Here is an 18,433-nt window from a genome sequence, read left to right on the forward strand (position 1 = left end):
TTTATCTTCACATAATGTTTATGGTCTTATTATTACAATTTGTCTGCTCATAAAATATGTGATTCAGTAGAGCAGCTTTTAAAGGGAAAAGTACAACTAAATCAGGCTGTGGGTAAATAATTAAAAATATTGAAAGTGTCAAAAAAATTATGTGGTCTTGCCAGAATCAATTATATCTTCACAACATAAAAAACAAGTATTTGAACTTTCTTACACTGATATTTAACCCCAATTCAATTAATGTCTACCACATTGACTATTAACATACATTTTAAAAGACAATTTAAATAATATTTATAATATTATATTTATTTCCTAACACCATTCAGTATGTTATATTGAAATATTCACAATTAAATATAATATGCTAAGTGTGCTGTGTATTATTCAATAAATATCAGATAAGATCAGGATCAGATAAGAGATCAATTAGCATCATAAACACTAATCCCTATCAGTGCTCCATCTAGCCAAAACAAAGGGGTGTTTATAGAATTTTGATTGGTTCTGGGACCATCTATTTGAAAACAAACCACTTTTGATTGGTTGGAGCACAGCAAGTTATTTGGAGCACAGGAAGTTATTTTTGTAAACAATTTGGTTTCAGCAACTTAAATTAAGCTAAATATTTAGGTATAATTCAGCAACATTAATTCTAGTGTCAAATGTCTTGAAATTCTTTCAGCACATGAACTATTGTGTGATGAAAACAATGTGTATTTACTACAATGTGTAAATCAACAATAAGTTTGTTGCAAAGAAGATTCAAAGTGGGTGGTTAAAGTGATCAACAACTGCCGTTTTTGTTTTTTTGGAATGCTGAAGAACAGCTGTAACAGGTTTGTATTTTCATTTCTGCATCTCTTTTTAATTAAATTAATTATGATCATTATCATATTTATGTATTGTCACTGGGAAATGTAACTGGATGAGTAAATGTAATGCAATTTTAAGGAAAAAAACACCATTTGAATTATTATGGCTGTATTTTATGGTTATTGTCATCTTAAAATTTATTTATACCTATTTCTTGTCATTAATGAACAGATTTCTTTCCCCCATATTTAATCAGAACTTTAATATTTTATATTTGAAGGTTAAACCCCAAGGTGAAATTTACATTGATCGGAAGATCCATTGGACAGAATGTGCATCATCGCCTGCCAAAAAAGGGAGCAAAAAGGGGACTACCTGATGTATGGACATGTATACCAGGCCAACTTGAGGGGAACAGGAGTGGGAAACCGTGCCCTGTAGCTTGTCCTTGACCAAGAAAAGATGGATTTGTTGAGAGGTAAAACTATATAATAAAGGTTATTGCAATTCAAAGAAGTCACACTTCCGACCAGTCCACACAGCCAAAGGAGACCACATATATTAGTACATTTATTAACAGTATTTTCTATCAAACGTAATTTCTTTAAATTATTTATGAAAAGCGTTAAGTCACATGTGATCACGAGATTAAAATTGCAAAAATAAACAAACAAAAACAACAAGCCAACAAACTTGTTTTGATTTAAATTTATGATATTTATAGCAACTGTTGAACAAGATTACCATAACAGCAATATTTAACACTTACATTATAAAATATCTTTCAGGACCTGAACCTGATCTCAAATGAGATCATGCAGGAGAAGCGCCTCGCAGACCATGACAGTAGTATTCAGACCTGATCAGCTGGTGAAGTGCTCTATAAAGGGTTGTTTATGAATGCATTCTTTGTAAGGAACAGTGTATAACAACAAATATAGTGACAGAGGCTAAGCTGCTAAATATTGTCAGCATGTATGCAGTGATTTTCTTTGGAAATTCAAAACAACCTGTACGTACTGGCTCTCAGAAGGGCATGTTTTAGCGCAATAATGAACAAAAAAAGGAAGATCTTAAAAATAAGGTATAGATTTATATAAATTTCATGAATACTGTTCATTTATCATATATTAGGATCCAGAATATGATTGAATTAAATGTACTGCTTTTGTCCATATTAAAAAGGAATTAATGTAATATATAAAAATCTAGTAAATGATAGGGAAAACATTTCAGCTTAAGGAGGGGAAATCTTTAATATTTTTGAAGTGGAAACCACCTGTATTTGGCTGTTAATCAGTTACCGATAATCAGGGGGGAGAAAAATCACTGGTATGAGCTTGATATTTTCAATTGTTAATTCCAGATAGGCAATAGCCCGTTTGAATCCTCTCTTTTATGTAGATATGTAACATTTGTTTTTGTTTTTTAAGGTTTAACATTCTAATAAAAGTGTGTATTTATCTATTGAATTGTACTTTTTGTTTTTTATGTATGTGTTTACACTAACCTTTCATTTAAAGAATGAATGCTGACTTCAAAATGCTGGGATTTTTTTTAAATTTGGTTAATTTTTAAGCATATTAATTTGAAGTGATGAAAAGTACACTTGAGCGTATAATGCGCTTAAAAAATTCACTTCCAACACTTCAAAAAGTGTATCATTTGTATGACTGAAAATGCACTCAAGTGTATAAATGCGCTTAAAAATTCACTTTTAATATTGTAAGGTGTATTATTTGTATGACCGGGAATGCACTCAAGTGTATTAATGCGCTTAAAAAAATTCACTTTCAATTTTGTAAGGTGTATTATTTGTATCAGTGGAAATGCACTCAAGTGTATTAATGCGCTTACAAAAATTCACTTTGAATACTCAATGAAGTGTATTATTTGAATGACTGGAAATGCACTCAAGTGCATTAATGCGCTTAAATAATTTGCTTTTAATTCTGTAATGTGTATTATTTGAATGACTGGAAATGCACTCAAGTGTATTAATGCGCTTTAAAAAATTTACTTTGACCATGAAGTGTATTATTTGTATGTCTTAAAATACACTCAAGTGTATAAATGCACTTAAAAATAAACTTAAGCGCACTTATTATCATAATAAACGCACTTAAGTGTATTATTTCGTGGAAAAAAAATACACTTAAATGTATAAACACACTAGTAAAAAGTGTTTTTTTTAACAGATTAAAATGCACTTGTTAAGCAAAAAATACGGTGCCAATAACATGCGCATTAAATGCGCATTTAATGTGCATTTAATGCGCATTAAATGCGCATTTAGTGCACTTTTTCGAGAAGGGTATGATATTGATAAAATTAAAACGTTTTTTTTCATAAATTAACATTACATGTTTTATTTTAATCATTTAGGGAATATATAATCGTATCATTATCATCATTAAATATTCTGAAAATGATCTAAATTATCATGATTACTTTTAAGTAGAATTTTTAAATTTTACTCATTATTTTTAATGAATTTGCACATTTGCTTGATTCAAAATAAAATGTATTAAGAAGGGTTTCAGTTGTTAGTTTTAACCCATTTTTAGTTCGATTAAATTTAAAGTACTAACTACGTACATGTATGTGAAATGCTCTTGAGTTCGTTTCCTGGGCCTAGAACCAGTACTTGGGTGTCTCTTGGAGATTTCTTAAGAATGCTCCCACATTGGGGATCAAACCAGTGACCTCCAGATCATTAGGTGGACACCACATCCATTACACATCAGCGACCTTTAATTAGTAAATTACTTTAGTATTGCAGCATTATATAATGTAATGTTGCTACAATATGTAACATATTTTTGGAAAATGATTAATGTGCAGTACTAAATAAATCTAAATGCATACAATTTTAATTGTGTATATTGTGTGATTATTAGTTACAAATTCCCTTTTTACAGGTATACTGGATTATGAAAGACTGATAAACATAAAATTGACAACTCATCTCCCCAATGGTACTTTGTGTGGCTCATTCTCAGAACAAACCCATAGTCAGTGAGAAAACTACAGTGTAAAAAGACCACTTGATTGTGACAATTATGGCTGACCAATCAAATGTTATCATTTAAAATAAAGAAAACTTCCAGTTCAATATACATTTTATACTAATTATGACATTGCATATGGCCAACACAGAAAATAATTATAAGGTTGATTTTCCCAAAATTGACTGTTACAATTGGATACTGTTTTAAGCTTCACTCTACTTTGTCTGAAAATAAAAGTCCTTAATGATGTAATAGAAACATACATATTTAATTTTTAGTTTTACAAGGATATATATATATATATATACATATATTATAATATCTTTTTATCGATGGTCAATCAATTTAAGTTTAACTAATATATACATACACATTTAATACATGTGTATGCTTTGATTTTTTTCTATTGAAGCCAAATTAATATCCCATTAGATAGATAGATAATATCACAGCAGTATTCCTAGTTTGTCTGCAAGTACTGCAGAAATCATGGATTATTATTTTACTGAGTCAGCCTTAATCTTTATATTATAATTGTTAAAACAGATTAAGATGTGCATTATACAATTGAGGATGCATCAAGATTTAAAAAATGGTACATGTATAAATTAATAAAGAATCAATAACAATCAGAAACTGTGTATTTTTTTCAGTATTGTGTGAAAGGATTTGAAGTAATTATGTGTTTTTGAAATATAATTTATGTGAATTTGAATAAATATATAAAATTTAGTGATTTTCTCAGACAAAACTGTTTATTACATACTAAAGTATTCAGAATGTATTATTGTAATATTCATTCGAATTTTTTAGTATAAAAAGCACTTTTCCCTGGCATTTGTATTTATAGTAATTGCATATTTTATAATTCTGACAGCATTTATAAACTGTGTTCATGCAAGCATGAACACAGTTTCATTTTTTGAGTATTTAAACAAGAGGGCCATGATGGCCCTGTATCGCTCCACTGCTGAAAAAAGGCTGAAACAAATTTCTCTGCATGTGCAAATACTTAAATATAGGCCCTATTTAAGCACATGTACACTTTTGTGACCTTCTGGGCTGGGTCAAATTAAACCCCAGGGGCATAATTTGAGCAAACTTTGTAGAGGACTACTATATCTCACTACATACAAAATGTGGTAGCCCTAGGTCCTAGAGTTAAGGACAAGAATATTTTTAAAGTTTTCACAAAATAAGCAAGATATAAGCGTATATAATGTTCAATTTTGTGACATGCGGGTCAGGATCAAATTTGACCCAAAGGGCATAATTTGAACAAACTTGGTAGAATACTATAAGATGTTACTGCATACCAAATTTGGTAGCCATAGTCCAAATGGTTTTCGACAAGAAGATTTTTAAAGATTTCACAAAATAGGCGCTTTAAAAGCGTTTATTCAATTTTGTGACCCCCCGGGGCAGGGTCAAAGTTGACCCCAGAGGCATTATTTGAACAAATTTGGTAGAGGTTTATTAGATGTCACTACATAACAAATTTGGTAGCCCTAGGCCCAATGGTTATGGACAACAAGATTTTTAAAGTGTTCACAAAATAGGCCCCATATAAGTGTTCAGTTTTGTGACCCCGGACAGGGTCAAATTTGACCCAAGGGGCATAATTTGAACAAACTTGGTAGAGAACTATAACATGTCACTACATACCAAATTTGGTAGCCCTATGCCTTATGGTTAAGGACAAGAAGAGTTTTAAAATTTTCACAAAATAGGCACTATATAAGCATATAATTGATTTTGTGGCCCCCGGGGCAGGGTCAAATTTGACCCCTGGGGCATAATTTGAACAAACTAAGTAGAGGACTATACAATGTCACTACATACCAAATTGTGTAGCCCTAGGCCTAATGGTTATGGACAAGATTTTTTTCAGTTATCACAAAATAGGCATTATATAAGCATATGTTCAATTTTGTGACCCCCAGGGCAGAGTCAAATTTGACCCTAGAGATTAAATTTGAACAAATTTAGTAGAGGACTATTAGATGTCACTATATACCAAATTTGATAGCCCTAGGCCCGATTGTTATGGACAAGAACTTTTTTGAAGTTTTAACAAAATAGGCCTTATATTAGCATATGTTCAATTTTGTGACCCTCAGGGCAGGGTCAAACTTGACCCCAGGGGCATAATTTGAACAAACTTGGTAGAGGACTATAAGATGCCACTACATACCAAATTTGGTAGCCCTAGGCCCAATGTTTAACGACGAGAAGATTTGTAAAGTTTTCACAAAATATACCCTATATAAGCATATGTTCAATTTTGTGACCCCTAGGGCAGGGTCAAATTTGACCCCAGGGGAATAATTTGAACAAATTTGGTAGAGGACTATTAGATGTCTCTACATACCAAAGTTGATAGCCCTAGGCCCAATGGTTATGGACAGGAGATTTTGAAAGTTTTCACAAAATAGGCCTTATTTAAGCAAATTTTCAATTTTGTGACCCCCAGGGCAGAGTCAAATTTGACCCCAGGGGCATAATTTGAACAAATTTGAAAGAGGTTCACCCAAGGAACATTCCTAAGAAATTTCATCAGAATTGGACCAGCAGTTTAGGAGATGTTTAAAGGAAAAGTTTATGCATGGATACACGATGGACACAGGACATTTGGCCAGTGGAGCTAAAAATCAAATTAAACATTTAGTTTTGATGTAAAATCAGTTTTTATATGCAAGTGTCTATTTCACTTATAAATTAAAACAGTATATCTAAAAGATTATTCCAAGCTTGATGTCATATTTCAACTGTGCATATAGTGTAGTTAATTGAACATTGTATTGAACTGTATGGGCAGCTATATTTTTTAATTTATGTATGTTGTATTATACAAAATGCGTTGTTTCTACCACAAGTAGACCATATAAGGCCTACTGCTACTAAATAGGCACTGGTATGAATTTGACACTGTTTTTGATGCTCATACAAAACTTTAATTATTACTACACTTTAGTATATTAAATATTTTCAAGTTTTTGTTCAACTTTTTTTGCAAAAGAAAAGAGTGTCTTAATGCATTTGAAAATATACTTAAAACAAACTAAAAATGCATTTTAACATACCTTTTTCCTGGTAAAGTGTATTTGGGATGATAAAAAATACACTTGAAGAGTATTAATGCTGGAAAAATGCAGAAAAAAAATACATTTGTTTCTGTTAGAAGTGTGTCTTGTCTGCATTTTTAAGTGTATTAAATGCACATCAAATGCAGATAAATACAATGCCAATACTGTTACATGTATTGTAATGGACATAAAATGCACTTGTTCTTGTAATTAAATGCTTTAGTGAATTGAAATAACCTTTTATAACGTTTTAACAATTAATAATACCTTTTTATATAAATTTTCTTTTGAAATGTGACACTTAAATGATTTTTGCACCACTAGTAAGAGATATAATTTGTGCTCATAATGCTTTATCATTACACTATATAATATCATTTGTTGTATGAAAATTACCCGTAAAATTCATGTGAAAGCTCAAGAGATCAATAGCAGCGTGCTATACCCTGCTCCTTTTTACATGACTTGATGGTATTTAGTCCCCAATTCTACATGGCTAAGGGAAAATTAATGTGCAGATTGGACAAATAAGTCTTATCTGGAATCCAATAGGCAGACTTTCATATTACTTGTATTTAATTTAAATCATGATCTGAATTGCTCTTTGGCAAATCTTTGTTGGTCACAGTATTCAACTGAATTTTGTTCACTTTGTAGTGATTATATTTTCTATATTTATCAGACAACATCTTTCTTCAAAAGTTTAACATGATTGCTTGGTTAATTTAGAAACAAGATCAATGCATCATAACATAAAATGAAAAAATGTGTAATAGTAAAAATGGCAGCAAAAAAAGCACTAGATTATCTGCCTTAAATCTGAGACGATATGTTGATGTATTGGAATTTCTCATAAATAATGTGTTCCATAGTTGTATAATTGTATAGTCGCATGCATGAGTGGTGTCAATGTCACAATACCAATTAAAGCCTATAATTTACTAAAACAATTTGAAGTTTGATGTGTGTTTTTTTCAAGATCTTTTATATATAATTATATATACATGTATATATATATATATATTGTTGAAAAGTTAACATGCAATAAGTTTACTGTAATTAAGTGACAAATAGTTTTACCGATTTGGTTGGATGCATATATGCAGATATATCATGGTTTGTGCAGAGGACAGTAGCAAAAACAAGAGCTGTCTCCGTAGGATGACATACGCCCCCAATAAACGCTTTAATAAAAGTTATGAGCATTTTTCAAAACCTAAACGCCGACCCCAAGTTCAAGGTCAAAGGGGTCAAAATTTTTGTGTGTATGGGAAGGCCTTGTCCATATACACATGCATACCAAATATGAATGTTACATCTGAAGCGACATAGAAGTTATGAGCATTTTTTCGAAACCTAAATGCAAAGTGTGACGGATAGACAGATGGACAGTGTGATCACTATATGCCCTCCTTTGGGGGCATAAAAATGTGTTTCATATTGTTTTGGTAAATTAGTAATGTAGTTTAAAGAACTGAATCATCAATTATAAAGTTATTGATTATAAAGTGTTGCTGGCATATTTGATGCATTCATCTAGCTATAAGAAGGTCCCTGTTTTATCCCCACTGGCACCGAGTGAGGGTTCTCAAAATCCTTAAACAATATGAATAACTACATATAGGGTCGAGAGCCTTGTTGATATGGGGGGCTTAACACCTGAAATCAAAGCGACCCAGGTTAAAGGCCGAGGCCAAATAAATAAACCAGAGGCTGCATGAGCCTGCTATACTCTGAACAAGTATTGTTTCTTCTCAGAAAACTGGCTTAAGTGTCTTACTAAGCTTTAGACTTTGAGTTTCAGTGCAATCAATCTAAAATAAATTGGTCAAATTAAAGAATAATTTGTAAAAAATAAACATTCTGCACAAATTCAATTATTTACTTTACCTGTGTGCATGAATCATTTCAGTCTTGATGGTTAGTGAACTATGTCAAAACAAAGACCTATAGATAACACAGATTGGAAACTTCGCGCCTTATCGGGCTATCTCTCGGCGGGGTCACGTGGTCGAGAAACTGATAAGAACACTTGGGATCAGCAGACGATTTATTCCATGAATCAATCGGAGTAGTCCGGAGATAGCCGGTGTATCACGATTGCGATAAGATAGCGACGCGTCAGTAGCAACGGCTACGATTATCGAGAAAAGTTATGCGAAAATGTTACGGCGCTGTAGAAAGGCGGCTGTAACTTGGTCAATAATGATCCGATTTTCATAAAATTAAGTTTCATAGAAACATGAGTAATTATGTTTTTATAAATTCTCGATTTTATTTACCTACAATAAGAATTCATAATGCCGCGATCATTGAAGCAATTGCGCTAAGAACTTCCAAATCGCGGCGAGAATGCTGTTGAATAGTTTATTTGAAAGGCTTTTGCTGATAAAATATTCGTGTATAATTTGGTATTTCAGACAGTCAAAACCTTATAAAATATTATTATTTCAAAACGGATAGATATATGTGGACACATAGATCTAGGTCTCTGATTAAAACAACATAACAGTATAATAAATGCTATGATCGTTCGATCCAAAAACGGTTTTAGTTCGACTTATTTCAATATTAATTGTGTAGATTTTTTTCAATTGTTTTATTCTCTTTTTATTTAGATCTTATTCATGAGTTATAGGTTATTAAAGTTTTGTTTGTAATCCAGTTTTTTTTCTTTTGGTAATTAAATTAAGCTTTCAGTATCGTGGGCTAGGATTTCGCGAAAAAGAAAAAAACAAAAACATTTCACGCGCGTGTTAATCGTCGGATCAATTAGCGAACTGAAGATGCTTTGTGTGTTTTTTCTTTACTCTTGAGAATTTATTAAAAGAAGGGATTCTTACTTCAATTATCAGTTTGCGTTGTTGATTGATTTTAATTGTGTGATCAGTGGCCGCGGCCGGCGAATTCATTCTTTATATGTCATTGTGATGTCCAATTAAGGTAAGTCTTTATTGTGAATGTGTTAGATTTTAATATACTTGTTTATAATAGTACGTTATAAACACAATGAAATGCTGTATAAAACTGTTTAAAAAAAGGCTATTCTCGATTGTGTATCTTATAAGTTGGACATACTAGTACATATTTTGGATTTTACATTTTTAAATTCTGTATAATTTGAGAGATGTTTTAAAGTCACTGAATACCGGTAATTTGAAATAAACTGGGACTATAGGTCTGTACCAGAAGTTTAACATCAGGACTATCAGTATGGGAATATTGAAACTAATAACGTGTGCACTGCTATTGCTTACGCTTTTAACAATGACAATTTGTGGTTTTTATAGTCATCTCACAGCTTTTGTTTGTGTTTTAATAGTAAGCTCACAGCTATCTGTTAAAATATGTTTGTATATTAACTTGCATGTGTAACATTGACAGGAAAACTGGTAATACTAATAAAATAAGATATTAAATGAGAATTTAAACCCATACATTGTACTTTCATCTAGTTCTTTTATTCATACCAAGATAAACATATTACCCAGAATAAAAATCTTATTTCTTCAATTTGAGGTGAATAATGACAAAGTTTTTCACAATGAACCAAAGCACGTTTTACAACATGTGTGTATAATAGGGTAAAAGAGCTTAAAATTGTACCATCTTCGTACAAGGCCAAAATCCTTTAAAATGAACATTATCCTCCAGTTTAATTAATTCATACCAAGATTAACATATCACCAAGCATAAAAATCTGACTTAATCTATTTGGGATGAAAAATGAAAAAGTTTTATCAAAAAGAACAAAAACACGTTTGACAGCTATCTTGTACAACAGAAGAAAAGAGCTTAAAATTGTACCAACATTGTATAAGGCCAAATCCTTTAAATTGAATATTTTCTTCTAGTTTGTTTAAATCTATACTTAGATTAACATATTGCCTAGCATAAAAATCTTACTTCAACGATATGGGATGAAAAATGGAAAAGTTTTCACAAAGAAACAAACCACTTTGGCGACAGGTGTGAAAAATTATTGAATGAAATAACAGTATAAAATTGTACAAAATGTACAAAGGCAAAATCCTTTAAAATGACTTATTTTCGTCTACTTTTTATTAGTCATACCTAGAATTACATATCACCAAGCATAACAATCTGACTTAATCGATTTGGGATGAAAAATGAAAAAGTTTATCAATAAGAACACAAACACGTTTGACAGCAATCTTGTACAACAGAAGAAAAGAGCTTAAAATTGTACCAACATTGTATAAGGCCAAATCCTTTAAATTGAATATTTTCCTGTAGTTTGTTTAAATCTATACTTAGATTTACATCTTGCCTAGCATAAAAATCTTACTTCAAATATATGGGATGAGAAATAAAATAGAAAAATTTTTCAACAAAATACAAACCACTTGATTGAATGAAATAACAGTATAAATAGTACAAATTGTACAAAGGCAAAATCCTTTAAAATACCTCATTTTCGTCTACTTTTTATAAATCATACATAGATTAACATCTCACCTAGCATAAAAATCTTACGTTATCAATATGTGATGCTTAATGAAGAAGTTTATAGAAAAATGCTTCGGGCCTTTCAATTTTTCAAAAATTATCGAAAATGAACGAATCCAGTGTTCTCTTTCAAATTCCGATAAATTAATAATTAATTAGAATAATAACTTCCAAAACCTAAAGAATTATCAAGACAGAAAATAAATACTTATTTCTAATCACACAAAAAATATTCAATATGTCTTTTTTCGGAGACCGACTTTGCTCACTACGTAAAGTTCGTAACGTTGCGCTTTCAGGCATTCATTGCTCTGCAAACTGACAACCGAGCGCTAAAAACACTAATTAACACATTAATATTGTTAATAACAATATCAAAATAATATAAACTAACCAGATCATGCTCAGAATACCCTACGACATCAAATATTAACGACTTATTACGAAGAATAATTGTTTGCTTTATAAGAAAATGGCCGACAGCAGCTGGAACAGGGAATAATCTACAGGTACACCGGCATCTCCAAAATCAATGTCACGTGACCCGCGTCCGCCGATAGATATTATCGCATATCGCTATAGCGGAGACGAGAGATTCCAATCTGTGTTATCTATAGGTCTTTGTTATCTATAGGTCTTTGGTCAAAAGCACCATATCTATGAAACACTTGTTTTTTGAATAGTGCAATGTTCCACAGAAATGATGCTGATGATAATTCTACACGATGATGAATTATTAGATGTATTTCTAAATTCCATTTCCACCAACAATTCGGTTATTCCACTACCAGTTCACATGCTTCATACACAGTTGAAAATAACACTATTTCACTCAACAACCGTGACACATGTACTCAATTTTTCAACTTTCCGCAATTAAACTTGTCTTCTACTGCTATTGTTGTTGTTGTACTTTTGAAAGTAGTTCGAAAGATGGCGGCCATTAACCCAGAGATTGATTTATGAAATAAATCGTCTGCTGATCCAGAGTGCAGGACCTTCATGCTTTTTTGCATGGATTGATACCGAATTCGTCATAAGTTTGCACGTTTGAACTTTCTTCGTGGAATACAACGGCATAGGAAGCTTTGTTAATGCACTACCTATTGGACAATTGACACCTTCAACTCTTGGTCACTGCATTAAGAAACCTGAATATATCGATTTACTGACAAAAGGTAAAGGTTTGTAATAAATGAAAAATTCCATAAATACATGCATAGTAGTGAATATTCCTGCTTAATTATGTTGGCTTACCAAACTGGTTTAGACAACTGCTTATTAAAATACACGCGAAAGACGTGGGACCTTTGACATATCGGATAAAATTTACTGCGGCCCGATAATATTTCCGAATCTGTCGGACCTTGTGTACGCCAAAAAATCAATATGTAAAACTTTAGTTAAAAATGAACACGACCATATGAATATGTAAAAAAATGATGTTATCCGTTTATTTTAGTTCGATAGATTTGTTTACTTTAAGATAAAACGGATTCAAATTGCTATTTTTGCTGGTGATTTAACAAACTCGATTCATAACATCAGTGCTCGCGCTAAGAAAGTTCGAAGCGAGTTAAGTTGAGATATAAACGAATATTAATAGGAAATAAACGCTTATCACGTTCTATCTGATATGGCTGAAGATTGAACAGAATATAAAAATTAAACAAAAGAAACAGAGTATTCAACGGCAAAACATACCTGTTTCGGCACGGACGTCGCCATCTTGATCGTCACTATGAGAATACCAGTGTTTTATATTACTGTTTAAAATCACTTGTAATGTATACAAAAAAATAAAAATCTTAAAAAGTGCTGTTCAAAGAACGCGCGTATAAATATTACAAATATGTACGGATGATTCGTGTCTAGCCAGTTGACTTACATGTTTTTATTCATTTTCATTCAACACACCGTCATTGATTTGCGTGTGATGCAGCTAAGAACTGCACAGAAAAAAAGGAATTTGATTTTTTTTATCTAATTGATATAACTTTTTATCTTTCATCAACGCCTTGGCCCGTATATCTTTTTGTAAAGATAATTCTTGTTAGCATGTTTTCATACATCGGGTTTAAACTTTATATGGGTACAAGTGTCAGCAGTCGATTTTCTATTGTTCTTAGCAGACAACGGTCAATGTATCGATAGACAAATTGCTATTTATGATTTTCGCCACTGTACCGTATGTCACAAATGTTTAATATTTTCGAAGTTATTTTTACATGTTTTTATTTGGACTTATTTGGACTTATTACGAAGATTAATAAATTAAAAACCAATGTAAACATGATTATTTTGTTATCGGCGGACATTTAAGTAAAAGACGAGTCGGCCTTACCGTAAACAGTCATCATTCCTCCGCTTCGGAGATTTATTACTTTAAAAAACGGCACAGGAATGTTTATTTTTAATTTTTATTAAGTACCTCATCCATAAGTCGAGTTGACTTTTAAAGTCAATTTTGGGAGCATTTTTAGGTCGACTTATGGCCGCAAATTTACGGTACCTGATCAAAATCAATTCCAAATTAATTGGGACAAAGCTTCGGGGGCATTTTAAAAAGATCTTTTACAGTTATTTTTGTGTACTTTATTGTTAAACGTCATTGAATTATATCAACGTAATAAATGTGTTTTATTGTGGCAACTAGTTCAAGAAATTCTCTGGAGACTGAATTTACTTTGTATTTTCTTACAGAAATGACAAAAGATCATTTTGACCGGCAACTGAAGACTTTTCGAAGAACAGTACTCATGTCAAATTAACGGGACTTGGAATGTAAATCTGCTCGAATAATTTGATGCAACTTGTCCACCTCAAAGTCCGTCTTGTAGTAAAATAATGGAACTTCTTGAGTGGCGGATTCAAAGATGCATGCATAAAATTATCATTTTTATTGCTAACCAATTTTATATAATAGATATTTGATTATGCGATAGTATATGTTTGTCATTGTAAACGCATTATTTGGCCTTATTTGCAAGCGCGTTGCTACAAAAACGTTGAGCTTAAAACGGGAAAAACTTTCTAAACGACCACCCCGTCATAACGACCAACTCGATACGACGACCACCATTTTTCCGTCTATATTTCAATGGTCGTTACACTCACTGATCCGACCTACCCCCGGTACCCGCTAACGGCTATTATGAACACTTGAATCTTAACCAATGAAAAACATTTCTCTACATTGAAACCCTCCAAACAACAGCATGTCCCTTTGTGACGTTCTAAAAGCATAGACGATATTATGAAATGGTATAATGAGAACCGGTTAATATACAATACAAATTGAAATCACCATTTAACACGATATTCACATTATGTGTCTATGTGTGAATGAATGTAGTGGAAGAACTGAAACCTCTTGCATAAATGATACAACTCTTTCGGCGCGGATGCGGCGGTTATCAAGTTTATAGTACCTAACATAACAGGCTTGCAAAACGTGGTATAAGCCTTAGTTGTTCGCAAGCCGACAACTAAAACCCGACCTGTATGCCATATAGTTATTCAAAATGGATTCATGAACACGGAAATAACTGCATTTACAAAAAGATTGATTTAATCAACGCGAGTAATTGGAAATCTCAACGGCAGTTGGTCGATTAGGCGTTGGAAAAACGCAGGCGTGTTAATATTTGAATTTTTCCGATCATTCAAAAGACTATTGGCTCGGCTTTGTTTTGTCATTAGATAGTTTGACATTCATCTCTTTAATTAGTGTAAGATTACCAAAAATATAGTATTATGATGAAAATTATAGTTCAGTTCTTGTTTGAAAAGCTTGAAATACTATATTTGTATGCAATGTATTGATTGGTAACTGTTATAATGCATGCTCAATTATAAAATTTTATTGAAAATTTTACCATTTGGTATTATTTGTCCATCAAAATTCATGAAAACCTAGCATAAAGACCACCTCGCTATTAAAACCACTTATCTAAAGTCCCAAAGATGGTCTTTATAGCGAGGTTTCACTGTAGTTTTTAACCTGAGCGGTTATTACAAATTATTCTTCTGACGCACCGTTAGAAAACGCGGGATTAATAGAGCAACATGGACCTGACTGCAGAGCAAAGAAGATTGCAAAACATCGCAGATAATAAGCGAATCCTTGCTGAAATCGGTTTGATAAGCACAGTTAGTAGCAACATTACTCCTGCTTGTTTGCACCATAAAGTGCACACTGACGTTTTATTTGATTTGTGGCAATTCAACTACTTGGTCATGCTGCACACAGGCAAAGACCTATAGAATACACAGATTGGAAACTTCGCGCCTTATCAGGCTATCTCGCGGCGTGGTCACGTGGTCGAGAAACTGATAAGAACACTTTGGATCAACAGACGATATATTCCATAAATCAATCTGAGGAGTCCGAAGATAGCCGATGTATCACGATTGCGATAAGATAGCGACGTGTCATGTAGCAACGGCTACGATTATCGAGCAAAGTTATGCGAAAATGTTACTGCGCTATAGAAAGGTGGCTGTAACTTGGTCAATAATGATCCGATTTTTATAAAATAAAGTTTCATAGGAACATGAGTAATTATGCTTTTACAAAATCTCGATTCTATGAACCTAAAATTAGAATTTATAATTCCGCGATCGTTGAAGTAATAGAGCTATAAGAATTTTCAAATCGCGGCGAGAATGCCGTTGAATAATTTATTTGAAAGGCTTTTGCTGATAAAATTTTCTTGTATACATTTTTAATTCAAACATTTAAAACCTTATAATATTATTTCAAAGCGGATAGATATATGTGGACACATAGATCTAGGTCTCTGATAAAAACAACATTACAGTATAATAAATGCTATGATCGTTCGATCCAAAAACGGTTTCAGTTAGTCTTATTTCAATATTGATTCTGTGGATTTTTTCAATTTTTAATTCTCCATTTTTTATTTAGATCTTATTCATGAGTTATAGGTTATTAAATTTTGTTTGTAACCAAGTTTTTTTTCTATTGGTAATTAATAAAAGCTCTAAGTGTCATGGACTAGGATTTCACGAAAAAAATAACAACATTTCACGCGCGTGTTAATTGTCGGATCAATTAGCGAACTGAAGGAGATGTTATGTTTGTATGAAAAATGACAAAGGTTTTCACAATGAACCAAAGCACGTTTGACGATAGGTGTGTACAATAGGGTATAAGAGCTAAAAATTGTACCAACTTTGTTCAAGGCCAAAATCCTTTAAAATGAAAATTTTCCTCCAGTTTGTTTAATTCAAACCTAGATAAAAAAATCACCAAGCATAAAAATCTGACTTTATCTATTTGGGATGAAAAATGAAAAAGTTTATCAAAAAGAACAAAAGCACGTTTGACAGCAATCGTGTACAACAGAGGAAAAGAGCTTAAAATTGTACCAACATCGTATTAGGCCAAATCCTTTAAATTGAACATTTTCTTCTACGTTTTTGTAATTTATACTTAGATTATCATCTCTCCTAGCATAAAAATCATACTTCAACGATTTGGGATGAGAAATAGAAAAGTTTTAAAAAAAGAAACAAACCACTTTGGCGACAGGTGTGAAAATGATTGAATGAAATAACAGTATAAAATTGTACAAAGGCAAAATCCTTTAAAATGCCTTATTTTCGTCTACTTTTTATAAATCATACCTAGATTAACATCTCACCTAGCATAACCATCTTACTTAATCAATCTGTGATGAGAACAATAGAAGTTCAGGGGTTTTTTTTACTAAGAAAGTGACACCGATATTCGGCGTCTTCCCCTACCAGAATTTTTCCCCTTAAAATACAATTTCCCCACCAAAAATATCATTTTTCACCAAAATATAATATTTTCTCTCAAAGAAATGTTTATTTTTCCTTGGGGCATTCGACAATTATCCAATTTGCACCATGTACAACGAATTCGCGCTCTCTCTCTCCAGACGAACACACAACATCTGGGAATCCCAGTTATTCTAAATATAGCTCTTAAATAACGTCATGTAAACTGGGCAACTAATCGTAATTATCATGTGACTATTTTACTGGATACCGGTCTTGCGCGAGAAGGGTGTTTCGTCAATTAATTACCGGAAACCAGTCGAATTTTCATCCGGGCTATGTGCAAGCCGAGGTATAAACGTGAAAACAGAAAAAAATGTCTCACAATTAGCGTTCTTACACAAACACAATAAAACATTCGAACTCAAAAGATACTGAACGCATCGAGGCATTTTTTAAGTAAGAATCATCGAAAACCGTTATAACCCAGCAGGATTCTGAGGTAATCAACATCGAACATTGTGAAAGTGAAAGTAGACAATCGGCAGCTGCCGCTCCTTTCCCTTCCAATACTGTAGCAAATCAAGATCGTCAACCCATTCATCATGAAATTGAAATCACAAAATTGACATCGTCCCCCGGCCCCAGTACAAAAATATAGTTGAAAACATTTCCCATTATTAGATCTACACCTGCAACTTTATTAAGGACTTTGACTTTAATACCTGTTAAATGTGTTTAAGAACAAAAAGGACAGAGACAAGTCTCTTTTGATGAGTTATAGACATTGAAATGAACAGTTTTTATTTTTTCCCTTAATATCTCTCTTTCGCACTCTTTTTTTCCCCTTTCACCCAGCGTCCAGCGTCTTCCCCTTTCTCTAAAAAAAACCCCTGAAGTTTAAAAAAAATTCGTTTGGGCCTTTCAATTTTTCAAAAATTATCGAAAATGAACAAATCCATTTCTCTCTTTCAAATTCCGATAAATTAATATTACATAAGAATAATAACTACCAAAACCTGAAGCATTATCAACACAGAAAATAACAACTTATTTTTATTTACACAAAAAAATATTCAATATGTCTGTTTGCGGCGACCGACTTTGCCCATAATTGATTGCTTTAAAACAAAATGGCCGACAATAGCTGGAACAGGGAAGAATCTACACGTACACCTGCATCTCCAAAATGGATGTCACGTGACCCGCGTCCGCCGTTAGATATTATTGCATAACCGCTATCGCGAAGACGAGAGTTTCCAATCTGTGTTATCTATAGGT

General features: G+C 32.4%; 2 protein-coding genes across 2 annotated transcripts in view; one reads left to right on the plus strand and one right to left on the minus strand.

Moving 5' to 3' along the window:
• The window catches only part of LOC127847796 (serine/threonine-protein phosphatase 6 regulatory ankyrin repeat subunit C-like), a 32,605-nt gene extending 23,439 nt beyond the window's left edge, over nucleotides 1-9,166 (minus strand). The window contains exon 1 of the mRNA XM_052379955.1: nucleotides 8,804-9,166. The gene's annotated coding sequence lies outside the window, so the exon portion shown is untranslated. The remainder of the gene's footprint in view (nucleotides 1-8,803) is intronic.
• Nucleotides 9,167-15,418: 6,252 nt separating this feature from the next.
• LOC127847798 (uncharacterized) overlaps nucleotides 15,419-18,433 on the plus strand; it is a 31,240-nt gene continuing 28,225 nt past the window's right edge. The window contains exon 1 of the mRNA XM_052379960.1: nucleotides 15,419-15,535. Within this exon, the coding sequence (XP_052235920.1) occupies nucleotides 15,452-15,535 (84 nt within the window). The 5' untranslated portion in view covers nucleotides 15,419-15,451. The remainder of the gene's footprint in view (nucleotides 15,536-18,433) is intronic.

This window comes from Dreissena polymorpha, chromosome 10 (assembly GCF_020536995.1).
Source record: "Dreissena polymorpha isolate Duluth1 chromosome 10, UMN_Dpol_1.0, whole genome shotgun sequence".
NCBI lineage: Eukaryota > Metazoa > Mollusca > Bivalvia > Myida > Dreissenidae > Dreissena > Dreissena polymorpha.